Source organism: Portunus trituberculatus, chromosome 47 (genome assembly GCF_017591435.1).
Source record: "Portunus trituberculatus isolate SZX2019 chromosome 47, ASM1759143v1, whole genome shotgun sequence".
Lineage (NCBI taxonomy): Eukaryota > Metazoa > Arthropoda > Malacostraca > Decapoda > Portunidae > Portunus > Portunus trituberculatus.
Genome location: NC_059301.1, coordinates 13,857,254 through 13,879,753, shown reverse-complemented (window position 1 = coordinate 13,879,753; position 22,500 = coordinate 13,857,254). Strand labels below are relative to the sequence as shown.

The 22,500-nt window shown below is 43.6% G+C and overlaps 1 protein-coding gene across 2 annotated transcripts in view; it reads left to right on the top strand.

Moving 5' to 3' along the window:
* Positions 1-22,500, top strand: part of LOC123520673 (protein tincar-like) — a 48,888-nt gene that overhangs the window by 8,291 nt on the left and 18,097 nt on the right. Inside the window, exons 1-5 of one of the 2 annotated variants that reach the window (XM_045283183.1) lie at positions 889-1,046; positions 6,810-7,169; positions 7,864-7,958; positions 9,554-9,654; positions 11,161-11,282. In XM_045283183.1, coding sequence (XP_045139118.1) covers positions 1,019-1,046; positions 6,810-7,169; positions 7,864-7,958; positions 9,554-9,654; positions 11,161-11,282 — 706 coding nt within the window. In that variant the 5' untranslated portion in view covers positions 889-1,018. Of the gene's footprint in view, positions 1-888; positions 1,047-6,809; positions 7,170-7,863; positions 7,959-9,553; positions 9,655-11,160; positions 11,283-22,500 lie in introns of those variants that run through there. The other variant, XM_045283185.1, reaches the window with a different exon arrangement.

Sequence of the window (22,500 nt, the reverse complement as noted above, 5' to 3'; positions counted from 1 at the left end):
TACGGGCGCAGCCGTGACACGTTTCTGTCTAACAATTTCTTCGACAGTTTTGGTCATTGGTCATTAGCGGCGGTACATACAAATACCAGTAAGTTCCCAGTATGTGCTATGGTGAGCCAATATAGTAAAAATAGTCTACTTTCAATATGACAACACTGGCAAAATCTTTCTAATAAAGCCACTCTGGGACACAACTTCCTGCCCGTAATGAAGGCGGCCATAAAAATCAGCGTCTGTGCGGGCGTCGTTGTGGGCAGCGGCGGGACGCGGCGCGGTGGGGCTTCCCTCAGGGTGGGGCGATGAGGCTTCCTAGGCTGTGTCCTGCGGGTAATTATGAAGACCTCTTCATGCAGGTGACGCTAATGAAGTGGTCGGTTTCACCCATCTGTGTTATAGGCGCGGGAAGGTTTTGTGCCGCACCTGGAGGAGTGACGGGGAGTGTGGGTGTGGGTAGTGAAGGTTGTGAGACTCACCTCTGCGCCCTCAGGGAAGCACCTTGCCCTCGCCTCGCCCAGGAAGTCTTCTCTCGCAGCTTTTGCTCCACAACCCACAAAGCCTCCAACACCTCCACACACCTAGCGCCTCCACGCCCTGAACACGCGTGTCTACACCCACAGCATTCAGCAGGCCTAGGAGCCGCCGCGGGCTGAGCCGCAGTCCCAACACGCTGAGACATGGAGCAGTACGCCATCTCTTCCCTGGGGACCGCCGCCCTTGGCCCGCTCCAAGTACTTCCGAGAGCACTTTAAGTAAACGGGTTCTTTTCGGGGCAAGTTAACGATCAAGGAGATAAAAGCGCTTCGGGGCGCGGGTGAGGGCTGCAAGGCCTCTCAGACCTTCCCGCGGCGGCCACCAGTTGCACAGCCGAGCATTGGCGACCCGCGCCGGAAGCAGCATGGCCACGAGATCACCGGAAGGCGGCGGGGCGTCACTTGTGTAGTCGCGCCGCCACCTGTCGGGCGGCGCAGTGCTGCTGCTGCTGCTGCTGCTGCTGGAAGTTATACAAGACCCGCCTCTGATGGGGCTCCAGGCAACACAAAAGTTCGGTATGTCAATTTAACTTTGACTTTAGTTTTGATGCGGGCTTCTCACATTACATTGATGTCCCCACACGGCCGCGCTCCCCTCCCGCTGCAACAGGGACCAGAAAATCAATTCTCTTCCATCCTCATTCTTTCTTCGATTCATGACTGATGACCATGTTTCAATTCACGTTCACCAGCCATCCACTCCTCTCTTTGGACCTCCACCCTCCACCCTTAACCGTGATCCTGCAGCGTGGCCACCACTGGGCCAGGCAGCGCCGCCCGCCCTAGCATTCTGCGGGCGACGTCAAACTGGCCTTGACCCCTGGCCCGTCCTGGGGGCTTCCGGCGGGCAGGAGGGATGCAGAAGTGGGCGGAGGGAAGGGGAGGAGTGAGTAGGCAAGAGCAGATAGATAGAGGGGAAAGTGCCAACAAGAAAAGGAGTGTACGAAAGAGATGTGTTGAATAAAAAGTCATATGAAGGAAGAGATGAATCATTACACATTCAAAGGATGAGGTGCAAAAAAAAGATAAAGAGGAAACGTTAGGGACAGGGACAGGAGGAGGAGGAGGAGGAGAACCCGGAGGTGCAGGAGATACGAGTAAACCCAGGAAATGAAAGAGGATGAGGAGGAGAGGAAAGAAGAAGTGAGGCAATTACCAAGGTGTGAGGGGCACTTATCTGACCCTTGCAGACCCACCGTGGGAACAAACCCCCACCTACATCCACTCCACGACTCCCTCCAAGCCTCCCACCACACTCCCACTAAACTGTCACCACCCACGCAATTTATTCTCTCAAAAGCACTCTCAATGTACTGCTCTCAAATTCCACCACACTACACTACTACCACACAACCGCCTAACTGTCACCATTCACGCACTTTATCCACACAAAAACTTCATAACTGCACTTGTTTTATCGGATACCACCACACTCTCGCCACACACACACACCGCACTCTCACAACACCCACACACTCTATCCACACGTAAATATTCGCAATAAAGTGACCACACCATCACTTCACTCCCCAGCCCGCCTCATCATCACACTCATCATGTACTCACCCTCCTCCCTCACCGCCCACTTCCTTCCTCCTCCCAACGACACCTGTCTCGTCCATGTAGTCATTCATACCCCTCCATTCACCACCACCACCACCATCACCACTAATACCGTCCATTCACACTCCATAAACATCCCTCCCCCTCTCACACTCACTTCTCTCGACTTCACCGCTTCCCTAGGCATCGCATTTCAACACTGTGTCAAATTTACTGTCAATTTCGTTCCCTCCCATCAAACGTTGCCCCGTCAACAGTATCTATCCACTTGACCTATCTCACACCCTCTCTCTCTCTCTCTCTCTCTCTCTCTCTTTCACACACACACACACACACACACACACACACACACACACGGACATTCACTCCTTCTCTTCGTCGTGAAAACTTCCTTCGTCTTGTATTTAACTCTGACAGTCTGTACACATTCATTCCCCTCACATAAAGAGTAAAGAAAAGTTATCCGTCTCTATACATCCATCCAGCCACTTCAAAGGAAAATCAAAGATGAGAGGAAAACAGTTAAAGAAAAGTGAGGGAGGGAAAATTAAACAGAGGCGTCTAATATGAAAACTTGAGATGATGAAAAAGAAGAGTAAATGAAGCAGAAGTTAAATGTAAAGAAGAAAATTAGACAGCGTAGTGAAAATAAAAAGGAGAAAAGGCAAAAAATAGCTCTGGAATGTAAACTTAAAGAGAGAAAGGGAGAACTGGTGAAGAGAAGAAAGAAAAGCGGGAGAAAAAATATAAAAGAAAAGAATAGGAGTAAATAAAACCGAAGTGAAGTGTTCTGTGCACGTATGTATGTGTGTATGTATGCATACGTTCAATACCATGTGTGTGTGTGTGTGTGTGTGTGTGTGTGTGTGTGTGTGTGTGTGTGTGTGTGTGTGTGCCTTGAGGCGAGCGTAATCTCCGCCATCAACAAGGAAGCTCTCTCTCTCTCTCTCTCTCTCTCTCTCTCTCTCTCTCTCTCTCTCTCTCTCTCTCTCTCTCTCTCTCTCTCTCTCTCTCTCTCTCTCTCTCTCCGCCGGATGTCGATTGCAGACGCCAGTTCATCCATTTTCTCAAACCGATTATCCACATTTATTCCATCTCTCTCTCTCTCTCTCTCTCTCTCTCTCTCTCTCTCTCTCTCTCTCACGCAAGGAAAATATTAAACCAAAGATATGCAGATAAGAAAAGATATAGAGACACGTCAAGATTAGAAAAGAATTATAAAGATAGCACAGAGATACAGAGATAAGCTCATGTAGATTGTCTTCATTTGTAAATACTGGGAGGAACTCTGGATGTGGATGTGGTCTGAATGTGGCCTGGATGTGGATGAAGGGTGCTTGTAGGATGAGGGAGGTAAGGAAAGGAGGGAGGGAAGAAGTAGGGAGGGAGGGAGGAAAGAAGAAAGGGAGGGTGTCAGTAACCTTTTTGATAGTGATGTTTGGGAAGCAGCCAACAACATCCTGACCCCAGGCCACAGAGAGAGAGAGAGAGAGAGAGAGAGAGAGAGAGAGAGAGAGAGAGAGAGAGAGAGAATTATATGTTCCATGACTTTGATGGCAATTTTTTTTCCTGTTCATTGCTTTTGTTTCAAGTGTTTTCCCCCTCCCTCCTCCTCCTCCTCCTCCTCCTCCTCCTCCTCCTCCTCTTCTTCTTCTTCTTCTTCTTCTTCTTCTTCTTCTTCTTCTTCTTCTTCTTCTTCTTCTCCTCCTCCTCCTCCTCCTCCTCCTCCTCCTCCTCCTCCTCCTCCTCCTCTTCCTGTTTCCTTTTTTCCCAGCTCTTATTTTTTCGTCGTTTTTCCTCCTCTTCCTTTTATTTTTTCTCTTTTCTTACTCCCTTTTGTTTCTGGTTTTCCTCCTTTCTTTCATGTTTTCAACTCCTCCTCCTCCTCCTTTTCCTCCTCTTCTATTTCTGTTCTACCTCTTCCTCCGCTATCTCCTTTTCCCTTATCTCCATATTTCTCTTTTCCTCCTCCTCCTCTTCCTCCTCCTGCTTTACTCCTTTTCCATTTGTTGTTTCCTTCTCAGGCTCATCATTAGAACTTGTATCTATCTTTGTATATTTTTTCCGAATCTTTCCTCAGTTCCTCCACGTTATTACTATTCCACCTGCCTTGCCATCGCCACTACCACCACCACTTCACTCTCCTCTTACTCTTCCTCATCAAGATTTCCTCCCATTCACAGCACACACACACACACACTCCGGTCCTCTCCTCTCCTGTCCTCCCCCATCTCCTGCCTCCATAATCCGCAGGGAAACCTTCATTTCTCGCCACAGTCAAGAGGGCAGGAGGGGAAGGACTCGAAATGGGGCGTGCAGGAGGGAGAGAGGAGGCGAGAGACGGTGGTGGGAGGACAGGGAAGAGGGGAGGAGGTTGTGGTGGTGGTGGAGGTTGAGGGAGGTCTTTGGGACAGAATATTCAAACCTAATTTTCCCCCACCGTGCCTCCAGGGTGCAAAGCTTCCATTTCTTTACGATCTCTTTCATTTCCTTCCATTTCCAAGACGTGGGCTATTTTTAACCTAGTGAATCCTTGGCTAGCGACCTCGTGAGGGTTTTCTTGGTGATCTGGCAGCTCAGTGAAGGCCGCGAGCAGCATATAACGCGATTATTCTCCGTTTCTTATCTCCTTTTTAAGCCTCCATTCACCTTCAGACACAAGAAGAGAGAGAGAGAGAGAGAGAGAGAGAGAGAGAGAGAGAGAGAAAGAGAGAGGGAGAAGGAGAGGGAAGGAAGGAGAGAAAAGGAAGGAGAGAAAAGAGAGAAAAGCCTCGTTCACCTTTTGTAGGGAGCGCCACCCCCTTCTCTCCACGTCAAAAGAGCAACTCATATGGTTCGCTCGAGGTGTTGACTCTCTCTCTCTCTCTCTCTCTCTCTCTCTCTCTCTCTTGGTGGTGGTATTAGCGTCAAGATCCTTCATCAGTCTGGCCTTGGCTCTCACAACATTTTATAATCCAGCGGTCCTTTCCTTATTTTCTTTCTTTCCCTTACTCCTTCCGTGTGTGTGCGTGTGTGTGTGTGTGTGTGTGTGTGTGTGTGTGTGTGTGTGTGTGTGTGTGTGTGTGTGTGTGTGTGTGTGTGTGTGTGTGTGTAAAAGAAGTACGTTATAAAATTTCCTTAACAACAACAACAATTGCAATATCAACAAGAACAATTTGGCGTAACAAACCAATCACTGAAAACATTAGTTCCACATCCACTGTTTTTCCCAGAGAATGGAAAACAGTGCATTTCTTCTTGCTTTTGTTGACAACTATCATTACGACCTCCACCAAAATGCATACACATACTTTCACCGTCTTCCTCACTCCACATAAAAGTTCACTCAGTATTTTCCCATTACCTTCAGTCAACCAAATACTATTATTCCCTCTATACCTGCCACTTAATCACTTTCTCTGCCATTTCATCGGAGCTCACCTTTCTGCCTCACTGTGCTGCGCTGCATAAGGAAAAGGTCGTCAAGGTTGCCTCCTGCCTCGTGCCTCGCCTCGCTCCGTGCCTGGCAGCAGCCGTGTCTCCGGTGAGATCATTGGAGCGTCACGGTCTTTCTGCAACGTGGAACAAAACGAGGATTGAAGGGGGAAAAAAATGGAATGCTAATTGTAAATGTATCGAGGGTGTTTGTTGGTAAGGGAAATGGAAGATAGCGTTTTTGCATTGCTTTTACTGAAAATTATTGTGTTAAAATGAGGGTTTCGGGTTTTCTGCGACATACGAACACGATATACTTGAAGTGCACTAGGGCGGCAGGGCGGGGATATCAGTGAAAGCATCGTGAGTGTTTGTTTATAAAGCAAAATGGAGTGGAGTGTTCAGGAAATTGATATATAAAGTAAAATTTTTTTCTATACAAAGCATAACGAGCGAAGAAGACAATTTGTGAAAGTTGTATTTGTTAATGAAATGAACTGTTGCATAGTGCTTTAAAATGATTTCACAAAACAAAAGTTTCATCTTTTTTTTGGAGCACAACACGAAATACGACCAGACCTGCATGACCAAGAACAATATATTTATTTAAATCAAGTGTGAAAATATTCAAAGTATCTATTAGGAAAGAAAATTGAATCTAGTGTTCCTGTGTTGCTTTGCCTGGAAACCAGTCAACAAGAAAGACACTTTAATGTCTTCTAGAGGACAAAACAGCAAAGATATATCATAGAGAATAGAATAGATATTACAAAAATATATATATTCTCAATGTTTATGAGTAAAAATAAAATTGGAGTTGTTATATACCATAAACTCAATAAAGAAAAGGAGTTTACATTGCCAATTTCAAGATAATTTTGCTAATCATATCAAGTGAATCTTCCAATGACAGTCTTTAAATGATGAATGAGGAACTAATGATATGAATTGCATCGCATTATTGACAAATTATGAGTCTGTTTGCCCGCCTGTCTGCCTTCCTTTGTTTGTTGTACTTTCCTTCCTGCAACGTAAGTCTAATGTCTCCTCATTAACTTGAATTGTTCCCTCTCCCTTTGAATTCTCTTACTATTGCCTTACCGAACGGAAGTTACGGGGCTTTCTTCCTCCTTTGACTTTCCAACCCTTCACAGTCCGTCTGCCTTTGTGGAGGAAGAAAGAAAAGTCAAATTTCCACTAAGAAGCTTACAATTTCCATTAAGGGACTCCAAAAGGAAACAAGTATTGGGCAGCAGGCAGCCGTACACATTCCTAACATTATATTCTTCTCCTGTTATCCAGTTACGGACGAGAAAGAAGGCAGGAGGATGCGCGCCAGCATGTCTGCCGCCACCTCTGACCAGCCTGATGTGACCGCCACACTGGGCAAAGTGAAACGGGCGCCCTCCTCCGCCAGCAGCACCAGCAGCTGCACCAACAATAACAACAACAATAATGATGGCGGCAAGGGGAAGAACCAACATGGGCATCATACAGCAACAGCAGCAGCAGCGAAGCGGCGGCGGTGGTGCTGCGGCCGTTATCATCTGAACAGCGTGTGGTCCATCTGGTACTGCCTGGTGACACTCGGCTTCCTCGCCTACCTTGTGCTGGGCGGCGTGAAGAGGTTCTTGGCATACGCCGCCCTCCCTTGGCCGAAAGGTTAGTAGCCAGACTCACTGCCTCCCGAGAAATACTCACGCATCCTCATTTATCAAATCCTCCTCTCCCTTCTCCTTTGTCACGATACTTCAACACGCTTCCCCCACACCCAACCGTCCAGCTAGTCTTGGCAATAATGATAGTGATAATTATTATGGGAAATATAAGTAGAAACAGTTGTAGTAGTAGTAGTAGTAGTAGTAGTAGTAGTAGTAGTAGTAGTATAATGATAGTGATAATTATTATGGGAAATATAAGTAGAAACAGTTGTAGTAGTAGTAGTAGTAGTAGTAGTAGTAGTAGTAGTAGTAGTAGTAGCATAATGATAGTGATAATTATTATGGGAAATATAAGTAGAAACAGTTGTAGGAGTAGTAGTAGTAGTAGTAGTAGTAGTATAATGATAGTGATAATTATTATGGGAAATATAAGTAGAAACAGTTGTAGGAGTAGTAGTAGCAGTAGTAGTAGCAGTAGTAGTAGTAGTAGTAGTAGTAGTAGTAGTAGTAGTAGTAGTAGTAGTTGTTGTAGTAGTAGTAGTAGTAGTAGTAGTAGTGATATCAGTAACAGCAGCAGCAATAGTAGTAAGCCCAGTAACAGTAGCAGTAAAGGTGTACAGTATGTAGCTATGAGACACACACATCCTCGTGGCACTGGTCCAATTTAATGTCGCGTGCCTTGCCTCCCCGCACAGACGAGCAGCCCTACGTGGAGCTGAACGCCTACGTGGGCCTAGTGGGCGCCTCCGTGGTGGTGGCGCCTTTCTTCCTCCTCACCTCGTTCCTCAAGGTAAGAATAACCCTATGAATAACCAATACCTAATTTACTACGGCGCCTTGTAATCTCGTTGCGTCTTAAAAACCTATAATTAATCCGTTCATTAGTTCGTTATTAATTTAGGGTATCATTATTACTGGCAGCCATTGCTTCTTCATTACAATACAAACTTTACTCCCGCTTCCCTCTCTAACCTAATTCAACCCTTTTCATCCTCCTCCTAACAATAATCATTCATTATCGTTATATCCCCTTCTTCACTATCATACGAACTTTACTTATTTCCACCTCACTCTCTAACTTTCCCTAACCTAACCAAGTCACCATCATAACCTTCTATCCATCTCTTCGTCTCGTCTGCTCCAACTTTCCAAGACAAATATTCTGATCACGTCGCTCCATCTCGTCTTAAGTCTTCCCCTGGCTGCCTTCACTCCCCCACTCCCGTTCCTCGCGTCCCCAGCCACTCCATCAACTCAGTGTCTGCTCCTCGCATACAGTATCCTGCTTCCCACGTCCATCTCTGCTTAGCTTCAGGCCAGGCGGGCAGGGCAGGACAGGGCAAGTCCTTACTATATTAACTCCACAGTTGTGTTCTGTCTTGTGTAATTGGGACTGTTCAAATTTAACATCTATCTTTTTATTCGCATTGACACAAACAGGCTATAATTTGGATATCAGTAGACTTAATTGTCATTGCTCAAAACACCATCTGACTTTTTTATATATTATCTGAAGATTATTCCTTTAATATATGCGAGCAAGTAATTGTCATTGTGCAAATTTACTCTCAGCACTATTTTCACATTAACAAAACAGGCTGGAGCTTCAATGTATATTTATAAAGAATAGAAAGAGAAGAAAGAAAACGAGCACAGTACGTCCGGCAAGGGAGTATAATGAAGCAAGGACTTTGATGCATGTCTAGGCTTGTTAATGTTACCGAGTCGTAGAAAATGAATTGAAGGTAAATCTTTAAATAATGACAACATATTTAACGTCAAATCACTAAGAAGTGAAGGATATGGATACGAGTAGGTGTGTGTGTGAGGTAGTTTAGTAAAAATGATTTTGGCGCGCAGTACTCGCCTACAGCCACTAATGAGAAAACACTTAGAATTCCTTCGTACTTTAAGGAGTGTTAATAGAGATTTTCGAGAGCATGTCCCTTCACTAACGCCACACACTGCCATTCAATGTGTTATGCCACCACCGCAACAAGCTGTGACTGTGGACCTTTACCACGGGAAATGGAAAAATAAATTCTGTATCGTCATAAATATTCAAATTGGCCTCAAACTCTAATCAAATATTCTTTGACTCAGGGACCACAATTTCAAAAAATCATATAGATATTTGTTGATAATTTTTAGAGATACAGCTTATGGATTTAGCAGACCGAGCACACATGAAAGAAAATAGATTGCCAGATAAAAAAAAAAACATTAATGAATATTGTATGACTTCTGATAAAGTTGTATGAGTGAGGAGTCTTGCTGAGAACACACACACACACACACACACACACACACACACACACACACACACACACACACACACACACACACACACACATTAAAGGCATCTCTGTTCTCTTTCTTCTGCAGGTTGGGAATCTGGCTAACGATGGCTTCAAGCTCGGCGCCTCCCTCACCATCTGTAGCAAAGACCCGCCCCCGGTGCCCGTCCACGCCCCAGGCCTCGTCAGGTGAGTCCCGCCCACACTCTACCTGCCGACCTGCGTTCATTAATGGATTTTTCTCTCCTTTTTAACTAGTTCTATTTGAGGTCGTGTGGGTGTGTCAGAGCATGATTTAATTTAGCATACAGCTCGTGTTCTCTCTCTCTCTCTCTCTCTCTCTCTCTCTCTCTCTCTCTCTCTCTCTCTCTCTCTCTCTCCCCGTTTCTCACACTGAATGCTTCGTTCATATATTTCACTTCTATCTTTCTTTCCTGTCTATTTCTATATCCTCCTCTCCCTCCCTCCCTTCCTTCTCTTGGCCTCTTAGTCACTGAGGCTCGTTGCCACTGCCGCAGCCTTCACCAGAGTGGCTTTAAAAATCCTCTCCGTGGCTTTAAAACTCCTCCCGGCGCGTCCCATTAGCCGCAGGTCTTTGTGGCTCCCGGGCAGGACAACCGCAGCGGACACATTGACCTTCCTGGCAAACACAGCGCCCCTCCCAGCAAACAAAACCCGTATAAATTCCACCTCAGGTTTCTTCAATTAAACAACAGACCAAGATGTGGGTTATTTGTGTTTTCCCTTTGGTCTAAACTCTGAAATCACAGACGTATGGAGTTGTTACGATGTTACCTTCCTTTCTTGATTTCAGCGTTTGTAGACAGGAGTTTATTTTCTTTATAATGCTTAGTGTGTTGTATATGTTGAAGGAATGCAGATGCAGGTTTTGTTTGGATTATGTTGCCTTTCTTTTCCTTACATTGTGCTCGTAGACATTATTTTATTACTATTAGTAGTATAAGGTTAAGTGTGTTTCTAAGTATCTTGTCTTGGTTCACGAAAATGTATGGTTTTATTTAACTTCAAGGTGCAGCAAAATTTCTCTTTCTCTTTCTATGACTATACGAATCATTATCTATGGGAAGTGATGAATGCTGGTTTCATTTTGCCCATTGTTTAGTTGCAGTGCACTTACTCAAATTTTATACTATTTCATAATCCACGTAAATTTTATACTATATCACAATTCACGTAAGGTCTTTCTGTACAAAAACACGTATTACTTAACATTCAATTCTGGTATTTTTACACTATAATACTTCACCGATTGTAGTGTTTTAACTTCTTATAACTTAACCAACACTAAAATTCTTTTGTAATAACCTCAATGTAATTTTCATGCTAACCTGTGACACTTAAATCAACCTTCATATTACTTATCTAATAATATTCTTACATCCACTTCATCTACCATAACCACAAATGCACTTTTTATTTTTTTTGCATTATCTCTAACGCTAACTTTTAAAAACGTTTATGAAGCATCTTTGCACTACCTTGCATTTTCCCTCCTTCATTCTACTTAAAAACAAACTATAACAATTTCTTCAACATTAACTTCACGTAGCATAACCACAAACTCGCACTTTCTTACATTACCACGTACGTTAACTCTCAATAAATATTTTGCTAACCTGTAACACTTTAACGCTAACTTCTCCTCTCCTCCTCTCCTTGTCTTTCGGGCCTTAGGAACCTGTGGCTGCACGGAGTCCCCACCGCGCCCTTCCTGCACCTCGTGGCCGCCTTCTGCCTCCTGCTGCCCCGAACGCTAATGCAGGCCACCCTTATCTCCTCCGGCTTCCTTCCGAGGGGTAAGTACTGATATGTAGATTGTGTGTGTGTGTGTGTGTGTGTGTGTGTGTGTGTGTGTGTGTGTGTGTGTGTGTGTGCGTGTGTGTGTGTGTGTTGTGTGACTCTCTCTCTCTCTCTCTCTCTCTCTCTCTCTCTCTCTCTCTCTCTCACACACACACACACACACACACACACACACACACACACACACACACACACACACACACACACACAATTGCATTATAATTTGTGAATAAAAACGTAAAATCTCTCTTTCTCTCTCCCTCTCTCTGAAATGCAATGCAATTTGTGAATAAGAAACGTAATATCTACACACACTCTCTCTCTCTCTCTCTCTCTCTCTCTCTCTCTCTCTCTCTCTCTCTCTCTCTCTCTGCGCAATGAAAACGGGAAAGCGATCAAGTGACCTTTACTTCCCTCACTCACGTTCTTACCTCCCTCCCCCTATACTCCTTTACTACTCCCTCTCACTCCAGCCCCGCCTACCCCGCCAGGCCTGACCCCTCTGACCTTCGCTGGGGCAGGACGTGAACCCAGCCCGCCCCTTGATGAGTGGCAGTGGTGGTGGTGGTGGTGGGTGGTGGTGGTGTTGGTAGTGGTGGTTTGATGATTAAATTGAGCTTGAGATGGTTGGTCACTCTCAATGTGGTAATGGTGGTGGTGGTGGTGGTGGTGGTGGTAGTAGTAGTATATTTTGTTCACGATCGCTAGAGGCATAAACTTAACTCTTTGTCTTGCTACTGGCTTCATTGTTTCTTTACCAGCAGGCCTTATTATATGAATACAAAATCAAGTCATTAGCATTCAAGGGGGAGACACGGAGTGAAGAGTATATGTATAGTCTTGTGAATTTCTTGGAGGCTGGGAGAATGAATGGTAATAGTCATCTAGAGACTGCAAACACCAGACCTTCACCCGAGACATGGGAAAAAGAGTGGCCTGTCCAACGTTAACCCCTTCAGTACCATGACGCGTTTCCACATTCATTCTGCTTATTATTTGGTGCTTTAACACAACTTCAGAAATTTATGTGGGGAATTGAAATAGTGAAGACCGTGGCCATGAATCTTCAGACCTCCATAGACCCTTCCTAATGTCAATAAAATAGTCTAATCGTACACAAATCACAAGGTTAAAATGTGTCCCAGTATTGAAAGGATCAAAGCCCAGTGGGACCGTAACCACCACCACTGATTATTTGGCTGATTATTTGGAATATTACCATGGGGTATAGGAGAGAGAGAGAGAGAGAGAGAGGTGTCCGGCAGCGTCTATCGAGTCACCAAAACAATGTCAAGCCCTCCGCCACACCTCTGGACACCGCCGCCGAATGGGGATAAAACAGCAAGGGGTTCGCTAAGCTCCGCCGTGAGGGAACAAAGTATAGCTGTAGTAGTAGTTGTGATCGTGTTAGTAGTAGTAGTAATAGTAGTAGTAGGAGGAGGAGGAGGAGATGAAGGAGGAGGAGGAGGAGGAGGAAAGGACGGGGTGATGGTGGTTGAATAAAATGAACAGGATCTCTCTCTCTCTCTCTCTCTCTCTCTCTCTCTCTCTCTCTCTCTCTCTCTCTCATTCTTTTATTTCCTTTTGTCTCACAGGTCGGAGGGTTGACGTGTGGAGAGAGAGAGAGAGAGAGAGAGAGAGAGAGAGAGAGAGAGAGAGAGAGAGAGAGAGAGAGAGAGAGAGAGAGAGAGAGAGAGCCCAGATCAAGTCTAAGATGTAATTCGTAACGAGGAAAAGATCAATTCAAGTTCGTTCTCGTGAAATTGTTGATTGTGAAAGCGAAGAGGGGAGAGAGAGAGAGAGAGAGAGAGAGAGAGAGAGAGAGAGAGAGAGAGAGAGAGAGAGAGAGAGGGGTTAGGGGTCAGGTGTAACGGTATGATTACATTTTAGTCACGTTACTTGTAAGTCTTCATAAGATTGGCGGAAACTTTATTTCTCATCTATTTCTTTTTTTTTCTCTATCGTTTGTCTTCCTTTTAGAATGTCCAGAATCAGAAGTAGTACGTCCATTTATTTCTTCTTCCATCAACTCATTATCCTTCTCCTTTCGTCTTTTTTTTCTTTGTTCTTTTCTTCTTTTCTATCTCTTTCATTTACTTGTATACTCTTCATCTCTTTCCTTTATTTTTTTTTGTAACTATCTACTAAACTCTTTTCTCTTTTCTTCTCTGATATGTCAAGTCTTTTCAACTTCTTCCTCGTTTTCTTTCTCTTTTCTCTCTTTCCCTATCTGTCTAGCATATTTTATTCCTCACTATCTCTCAAGTTCTTTTCATTTTAATATTTTTCGTTATTTTCTTCCTTTTTCTCCTCCTCCATTTCCTTATCTAGGCATCTTTCTCCTCTTTATCATTCTCCTCTCCCTCTCCCCCTTCTAATCTTCTCATCGCCCTCCCTTCCTATCTTCCATTTTCCTTCCTTATTCCTCCTCCCTTCATTCCTTTCTCCCCTCTCCCTCATTTCATGTTTACTCAGTATGTTCCTCTTCACCCTTTTTCTCTTTCCTCCATCCCTTCCAAATCTCTCCCCCTTCCTTCTCTCCCCTATTCTCATGTTTAACCAGCATTATTATTATCTCCCTCTTTCCTCTTTCTTTTTCTCTCACCCTTGTCTTGCTTCCTGTATTTCTTCCTTTCTTGCTCACTTCCTTCCTTCTTTCTCTCCTTTCCTATTTCCCTCCCATCCCTAACATCTGCACCTTCTTAGTCAAACATCCCCTCGCTTCTCCCAGATCCTGCCTCGCCTCTAAGCTCTCACCAACACTGCTAAATCTTGCAATATCGGCTCCCTTCCCCCTCTTTCCGACTGAACCCAGCAACACATACATGGACTCACTCACACACACACCCACCTACACACACACACACACACACACACACACACACACACACACACACACACACACAATCTCTATCTCTATCTCTTTCTCTCTCTCTCTCTCTCTCACATGCAGTAACATCCCCTTGCTTTCAAACTCTTCTGTATCGCCACCACCACTACCGCCACCACTACCACCTCCTCCTCTTCCTCCTCCTCCTCCTCCTCCTGCTGCTGCCTCGCTAACCAAACACAGGGATCGAATTGTCCAAAGAAGAGAAGCAGAAAAGAGGGTTCAATAGCGTTCCGGAGACAAGCGATAGTCTTTTGTATTCTCAAGAGACAAGAGAGAAGAAACGTTACGATAGACAGAGAAAACATAGAGGGAAGAAAAAGAGGGAAAGGAAAGAGAATGTAGAAAGCAGAAGAAAAGTAAGAAAAAGAGAGAGAGAGAGAGAGAGAGAGAGAGAGAGAGAGAGAGAGAGAGAGAGAGACAATCCAGTAGCGGCGTGAAGTGTTGGTACTGCCGCTTAGGGTTGTCCTGCTCCCCCAACAACACGAGGCAACGAGAGAACGAGGAATTGATGGCCTGTGCTTTGCTTGCCTCTCCTTGCCCATTGTGTGTGTGTGTGTGTGTGTGTGTGTGTGTGCTCAGTGGAGTGCAAATAATGTATACATGTTCTGGCAGCAAATGGACGGAGGATGGGACTGATGGTTGATGAAGGGATGAGAGAGAGAGAGAGAGAGAGAGAGAGAGAGAGAGAGAGAGAGAGAGAGAGAGAGAGAGAGAGAGAGAGAGTTAAGTAAGAAAAATGAGAAGGAACAAGAGTAGCAGCAGTAAAAGAAGGAAGAGGAGGCAGTGAAAGAGGAATAAAACGGGAAAAGGAGGCAGTTGGGGACGAGAAGGAGAAAAAGGAGGAGGAAGGGAAGAAAATTGAGAAGGCAGAGGAGAAACACTGAAAGGAAAAATTGTTGGAGCACGAAGCAGAACAAAAATATTGAATTTAAAAAAGGAAGAGTAGAGGGAGAAGAAAGGAGGAGGAGGAGGAGGAGGAGCATAGGCTAGGATAGGGCTTACAGAGGCAATATATTTTCCTTAGCTGGTCGAGGCTCGTCAACAAACAAACCCCTTGCGTCACGTTCCAGTCGAGAAGGAGAATTTTCGTCGGGTGTTTACTCAGGTGCCGTTGCTGCCACCACCGCCGCTGCTGCTGCTGCTGTTGCTGCTTCTCGGAGTCTGCAATGCCTCCTCATGATCAGAGCGGCGCTTCAACACGTCAGAGCGAAGCAGTAACATAAAGAGGCGTCACAGAGCAGCATAACGAAGCACAGAAGCGTATTGTTTTGTGAAGACAGTAGTGAATGTCGTTACCATATATATCAGAGTAGCGTAAGTCGAGCAAATGTTTCGTTAGCTTGATTTAGCGGAATTTAGGGTACAAAGGCGAGACGAGGTGTAGATTAAACAAGAGCTCAGAAACATTCGAAGCTTCATAGATCGATTTGTTATGTTAGTTTGATTTAGAGCGACATAGGTACCATTAAGGACATCAAAGTAGATCAAAACCGAGCCCTGATACATGTTATTCTATTTATTCACCTAGATTACAGGGATAACTGGTCGTGTTTTCCCTACTGATGATGCTGAATCCTTGTTAAATTACTGTTACAATCATGAAAGCGTCCTTACAAACGCACAGTAACTTCCTGTTCAGTATTCCCCCTCTCACCCTGCACCACACACACACACACACACACACACATCCCTCAAGCATACCACACAAATAGCGGCGCCGCACTAACAATCACTCACAGACTCCGCCTCTTACAAACACACTATAATGCTGCTAAGAACAAACATTCGCCTTGCGTCACGATTTGCCCATCACGGCTCGCGGCGTTTACAGACCGGCAGAGATCAAGGCGTTGACTCGATGCGGCGCCTTGACCTGCCCTCACTCCCTCCCATTAATTATTTTGAAGGGCAGGAAGGGGCGGGGCTGCAAAAGGCGGATTAAAGAGATTGCTTACATTGCTTTTACGTATACAAACAATTCTGAGTAATCTCTTCTTTTTTCCTGTAATTTTATCCTTTATTCTTTATTTTTTCATTGTAAGTTCTCTTTACAAAATTTTTACATACATATATTTGCTTTTCCTTTTAATTTTTTGTGTTTTAAGTAGTAAATTAGAAAACTTCGTTATATTACTAATGTTCCTTGTTTTCTTTCTGTATATGAACCCCGGTCAGTCTGAATATTCGTTACTACGCAATTGTTTATTTTATTTTATTTTTCCTTTTTCACTACACATTTTTTTTCTGTAAGTTCCCTCTTGTAGTAGATTCCAACCGTTAGTCTTAAGTCGCCATACAAAACTTTATAGTGATACTTTAAATGCCTTTAGAAATTCCAACTACAAGGCAAATATTTTCCTTCTTTTGCATCTTTTTATTTCCTTTAGCCCTTCATCTCATCAATAAATTCTAAGCATCGATCATCTTTCCACATTACAGACAGTTTCAGTAGTCTCACTCGCTACACAGTTTCTTCCCTTCAGAAGTGTAAATCCGTATAAAAAGTTTCATATATCCTTCTTCGTTTAAACCGCGCGCTTCACCCGTCTTAAGTAGTAGCAGAGGAGCAGGTTTTGGGCTTTTGTGACAGTGATACAGTTCATGGTATACGAGCTTGGTGGTTGAACTCATTTTAGACAGGCGATCTTTTTCGTCTTAACTTCCCATAGTGCAGTCTACAGCGCGTTGGCTACCAAATCCGAGGGTTCTGGTTGGAATTCGGTCTGGCGTAGTCGACGCACAGCTCACCCACTTCATTCTTCCTTCGGGTTGGTCGATAAATAGATATCTGGGAAGTCTTGGGGTAAGGAAACTGGAATCTCGTCTGTTCTATTGGCTCTGTGTCTTGGGGTGAGGAATATACAAGACTCAAAGGCCAATGAAGATGATCCCTTAGATACACGGCAGTTGTAGCGTACACCAGCAACTTTACCTTATATTACTATGATACCAGTTTCAGTGCATTCTCTACATATAATAAGAACATTTTATCTGGTTAAGAATGATGTTTTCTCGTAACCAAGAGGTTTAAAATATCGGGTTATTCGTCCACTACTCACCCTCTTTCTCCGTTTCTTTCTCTCTCTCTCTCTCTCTCTCTCTCTCTCTCTCTCTCTCTCTCTCTCTCTCTCTCTCTCTCATCCATCTTTTTCCAATCTGGCATCTTCTTATCTCTTCTCGTCTCATCCTTCTCTTCCTCTTTCGTTATCTATCCTTCCATCTCCTTTCTTCACATTTCTTATGTAATTCTTGCACAGATAACTATTGGTGATTACTGAAAGGGTTGATACTACTCCTTGTACTCTTCCTCCAGTTTTCATGTCTTGTAGCCCGTTCTTATCCTGTCCCTCTGACTCCCATCATTGTAATCTAACTTGTAAATTTGTGTACTTCAATTGTTTTTCCCTTCTTTCTTAAATGCTACGTATAGGGATAGGCAAAAAGCTCTCTTATCCACTATACTTTTAACATTCTGCTGACTTTTCCTTTTGAACTGGTAATCCGTATCACTATGTTTACTTCCCGCTTTTTTGTGGTGGTATCTTAAGTGCCGCGCAGAGGAGCCTCAGTAAAAACGCCTTAGATTAGTTGGCTGGCCTTAAACAGAACCTCCCTTGATTGCGTTTTTTTTCTTGGCGTCTTGCGAGTCACGATACGAGGAACAAGTGTCATCAATCTCGCAGCGTAACTAAACATGGCGCACAAGTTACTTTGTATGTGTATTTCTGCAAGTAACTTCGATAAAGGCGTCGCGAGGAAAAACATAGAACATAAGAAAATAAAAATAACAAGGGAAGCTGTAATGAGTCATCAGCAATGCCTTCATGTATGCAATATATCCGACAATTTCCACCTATCACCCCAAGGAAATGAAAGATAACATAACAGAGAGACTAAACTAACTACATTCTTTTATTTATTTCTATATAAGTGACACCAAGAAAAGGAAAATTCTCTACATGTATTCTCATAATTTCGATGACTTGAAACAAAAGTGTCTGTTCTCATGAAAAGTAAGTTGTAAAGTGCTTAAATGTCACTACAGATAGGCTGAAGTCACTACATACTTGCATCTTTTCAGTGACTTCAAGTGGAAGGCTCTATTTGCCAGTGAAGTGAGGAATGAAATCACTAGTTACGCTTCAGTGGTTTCGTACAAAAATGCTCAGCTTGCGAGGGAACCGTGGGGTGTGTGGTATAAACTTGAGTGGTCGGGTGCCACTGGTTCCCGAGCCCAGGCAGTCCAGCACAGTGAGTTTGTTGTCTGGGCTCTGACGCAAGGAGACAAACAGCTGCCGGAGAATGGCGAGAGAGGCGCCCCGCATCCCTAGCTTCTCTCTCTCTCTCTCTCTCTCTCAGTAACACAAACCTGACGTTATTACATTTGCACGCCTAGACTCCATCGTTTAATAAAGTTATGGCCTCGTCCGTAGGATTTTTGTACCGTGACACACACACACACACACACACACACACACACACACACACACATCAACTCGACGTTACTCATCATATCGCAAAATATTAGACAGTTAACAACGCTCCTTCCTCCCCTTTACGCTCAAAATGGACCGCCCTGCGTTTACAAGAGAGAGAGAGAGAGAGAGAGAGAGAGAGAGAGAGAGAGAGTAGCGTATGTGGGGACGGCAACGGCCTAAATCTGTTTTGTGTGTGGAGTTGAGGTTTGATTATATCTGTCAATATGGAGTGTTCTGCTTTAATTGACAGACGTACGACGGGTTAGTAGTCAACGCCTTTCCCCCTGCCCCCATCTCTCTCTCTCTCTCTCTCTCTCTCTCTCTCTCTCTCTCTCTCTCTCTCTCTCTCTCTCTCTCTCTCTCTCTCTCTCTCTCTCTCTCTCTCTCTCTCTCTCTCTCTCTCTCTCTCTCTCTCTCTCTATATATATATATATATATATATATATATATATATATATATATATATACATATAATGCAGGAAATTGGAGAAAGGCTTAAAACAAAAATGAATGAGTAAAAATTTGGAAAGTTAATCAGAAAATATGATTAAAAACAAGATTGGTATCGTTATAGGAATCCATGATTTATAAAAATATTGATGGATGATGCTACGGAAAAGAATCTGGAGATATACTAAAATTTCTTTGAGAACGACAATATTAGAGAAAATTCTTCGTGTATGGAAGTATTTATAACGCCATGGGCAACAACTAATGGAGAAATACTTGGATTTCTCTCTATATAAGAAGCTGATAATATTAGAGGAAAGTTTTAGTTTATATAGTTGTTGATTCACATTTACAATACTAATGACGGAATTTGGCACAGAAATAAGTGGACCTGTATTGTACTCTTTGTATAGACAGCACAGATAGAGTAATGCGGCACATTCCCTTTAATGGCCGAGGTCGTGCTGTGCGGCTTAGTTATCAAGGTTATGTAGTGGCGTATAAATATTTGCATACATGTAACAATACTGTACTTTCTCTTTAATGGTCGAGACTGTGCTATGTAGAGTACGAGTATTTCCTCTGAATTATCTGGTAGTAGTAGTAGTAGTAGTAGTAGTAGTAGTAGTAGTAGTAGTAGTAGTAGTAGTAGTAGTAGTAGTAGTAGTAGTAGTAATAGTAGCAGCAGTAGTAGTAGTAGTAGTAGTAGTAGTAGTAATAGTAGCAGTAGTAGTAGTAGTAGTAGTAGTAGTAGTAGTAGTAGTAGTAGTAGTAGTAGTTGTTGTTGTTGTTGTTGTTGTTGTTGTTGTTGTTGTTGTTGTTGTTGTTGTTGTTGTAGTAGTAGTAGTAGTAGTAGTAGTAGTAGTAGTAGTTGTTGTTGTTGTTGTTGTTGTTGTTGCTGTTGTTGTATAGTAGTAGTAGTAGTAGTAGTAGTTGTAGTAGTAGTGGTAGTAGTAATAGTAGTAGAAGCAGAAGTTTGCAGTATCGAAGGGGTAAAAGAGTCTCTTAAGACATGTTACTTATAGAATGAGGCAAGCAGTTCAGACAGCGTGCAATGTTTGGCGTCCATGCTTGTATCGCACAGTGGGAGTACAGAGTTATCTTCCCTCTTGAGTGACAGGGCGAGTGTTGGCAAAGCGTCTATACATAGCCACCAGTCAAGGGCGCCACGTCTCATCCCTCATGATGTACTTGTGATTTCTAAACAATTTTTCGCGTATCAATGACAATACTATACTTGATTTATAACTCATTCACTAAAAAAGAGTTATTACCGTAAACTGTGTACAATCTTCAAGAGTAAAGTAAAGGAGATGTCGCAGTAAAGTTTCTTAGGATACCATAGAGATTAAGGTATTGATTAATTAACATGAGTCATATGATAAAGACATATAGATACTAAATAGATCTTCACATTAACAAACATGTAATGAAAAAAATCTATGTAAATCATCGTTAACCATAAACTTCAAGTAATAACCGGAATGTAATTACGCTGATACCGTTGGAATGAAAAACATAAGATACCATAAAAGAATAGATACCATAGAAGTCAATGGTTCAATACAACCACACGCATCGTAATACATTGACCTATATATAGAACTGTCATCACAGCAACCAATATGCGATGATGAAAGAAGAAACACTTGAGACTTTCCCTGGACTACAAGCAAGAACACACAGACACACACACTTCGTACTGGTGTAAGATGAGCGCTACCCGAGTCATTCCATCCATCGCACCAAGGCTTTCATTGCGGCTCTCTATCAAGGCAGGAACGTAGCGTGGTGCAAGCATGTCCCGGATGCCCTGCAAGCACACACGGTCTGCTCCCTAAACACGGGTTGCAGCGTCTAACCCCATGACGGACGCAGCGGCGGACCCCACGATAACTCAACGTGCTGCTGTGGCGACGCCTGACGAGACGCTCACAGGGCATGATAAAGCCAGAAGAATCCGTCTGCTCCCTTCCGTGTGTGTGTGTGTGTGTGTGTGTGTGTGTGTGTGTGTGTGTGTGTGTGTGTAATTAAGACGTGTGCAAATATTTGGTAATTTTACTGTTATGGTCTGCCTTTGTTAATATTCAGAGCACTATAAAATAAATTGTTTACAGGTACACACAGAGAATGGGATGAAAATATGAGATTTATTCTGTTTTTTTCTAACTCACGTAAAATTTTAAAAGACAATAGTAAAAAAATTATAAAAAATTCTTGAACAGAAACTGCAAAAAAACGTTTATTACTTCACAGTGAAAATTGACGGAATACTGTGGAATATTTTTACCTCTTAGTATTCGTTTGGTAAGAATGTGTATTGTGGTGGTGAAAACACACACACACACACACACACACACACACACACACACACACACACACACACACACACACAGGATGAAGCGGATGGCGATCATGATTTCTCAAACGCATCGGCGAAAGCCTTCAGATAGATTACTAACAAGGGGGCGATGGTGATGGTGGTGGTGGTGATGGTGGTGGTGGTCGTCACCGTGGTGGTGGTAAGACTATAGAGTAAACAATGTACTGGTCTCACTTTGTGTTTCTTGTTCAACCTTTTCTGTAGCGGCGAGAAAACGGGCGAGGAGCTGGTATTATTTCAATGTTTCTCACTCTACGTTCACTTTGGTTATACACAGACAAATTGCAGGTGTTACTTCTGTGTTTCTTGCTTTGTTTTTTCACTGTAGTGGTGAGAATACAGCCGAGTTTCTGGTATTACTTCTGTTTCTTGCAGTATTTTCACTTTATCTTTCTAATGTGCCTCTCCCTCCCCTATCTGTGCCTTCCCCTCCCCTCCAACACGGCACTCCTGCGGCACGCGTAAGGCGGGGTCGATAATATAATGGAGTGCTTCCCTCTCGCCCCCCTGACGCCCATTAACACTAGTCCCCCTCCCCTCTCTCCCCCTTCATAGGATTCCGACACTTCCACGCAAGCTTGCCTCACTCCCTCCTTTCATTCCTGTCTCCCGCTCTTCCTTCCGCTCTCTTCCTTCCCTTCTCCCCCCACCCTCGTATTATTATGATTATTATCGTCATTATAAGTAGTAGTGGTGGTGGTGGTAGTAATAATAGTAGTGGTAGCATTAGTAATAGTAGTGACGTGTATTTAGGCTTTCATTCGAGTTATAAAGTTAATAGTAGTAGTAGTAGCAGTACTTGTAGTAGTAGTAGTAGTAGTAGTAGTAGTAGTAGTAGTAGTAGTAGTAGTAGTAGCAATAATAACGTACACAATGCAAACCACATTTAAGCTCACCGACCAAAACAAACTATAAGAACATTAACAACGCAAACACTTGGTGGTCTAGTAATCTTTTTTTCATTTGCCTCCCCTCCCATTACAAGCGGGGTGGAGGCGATAAAGCGGGGC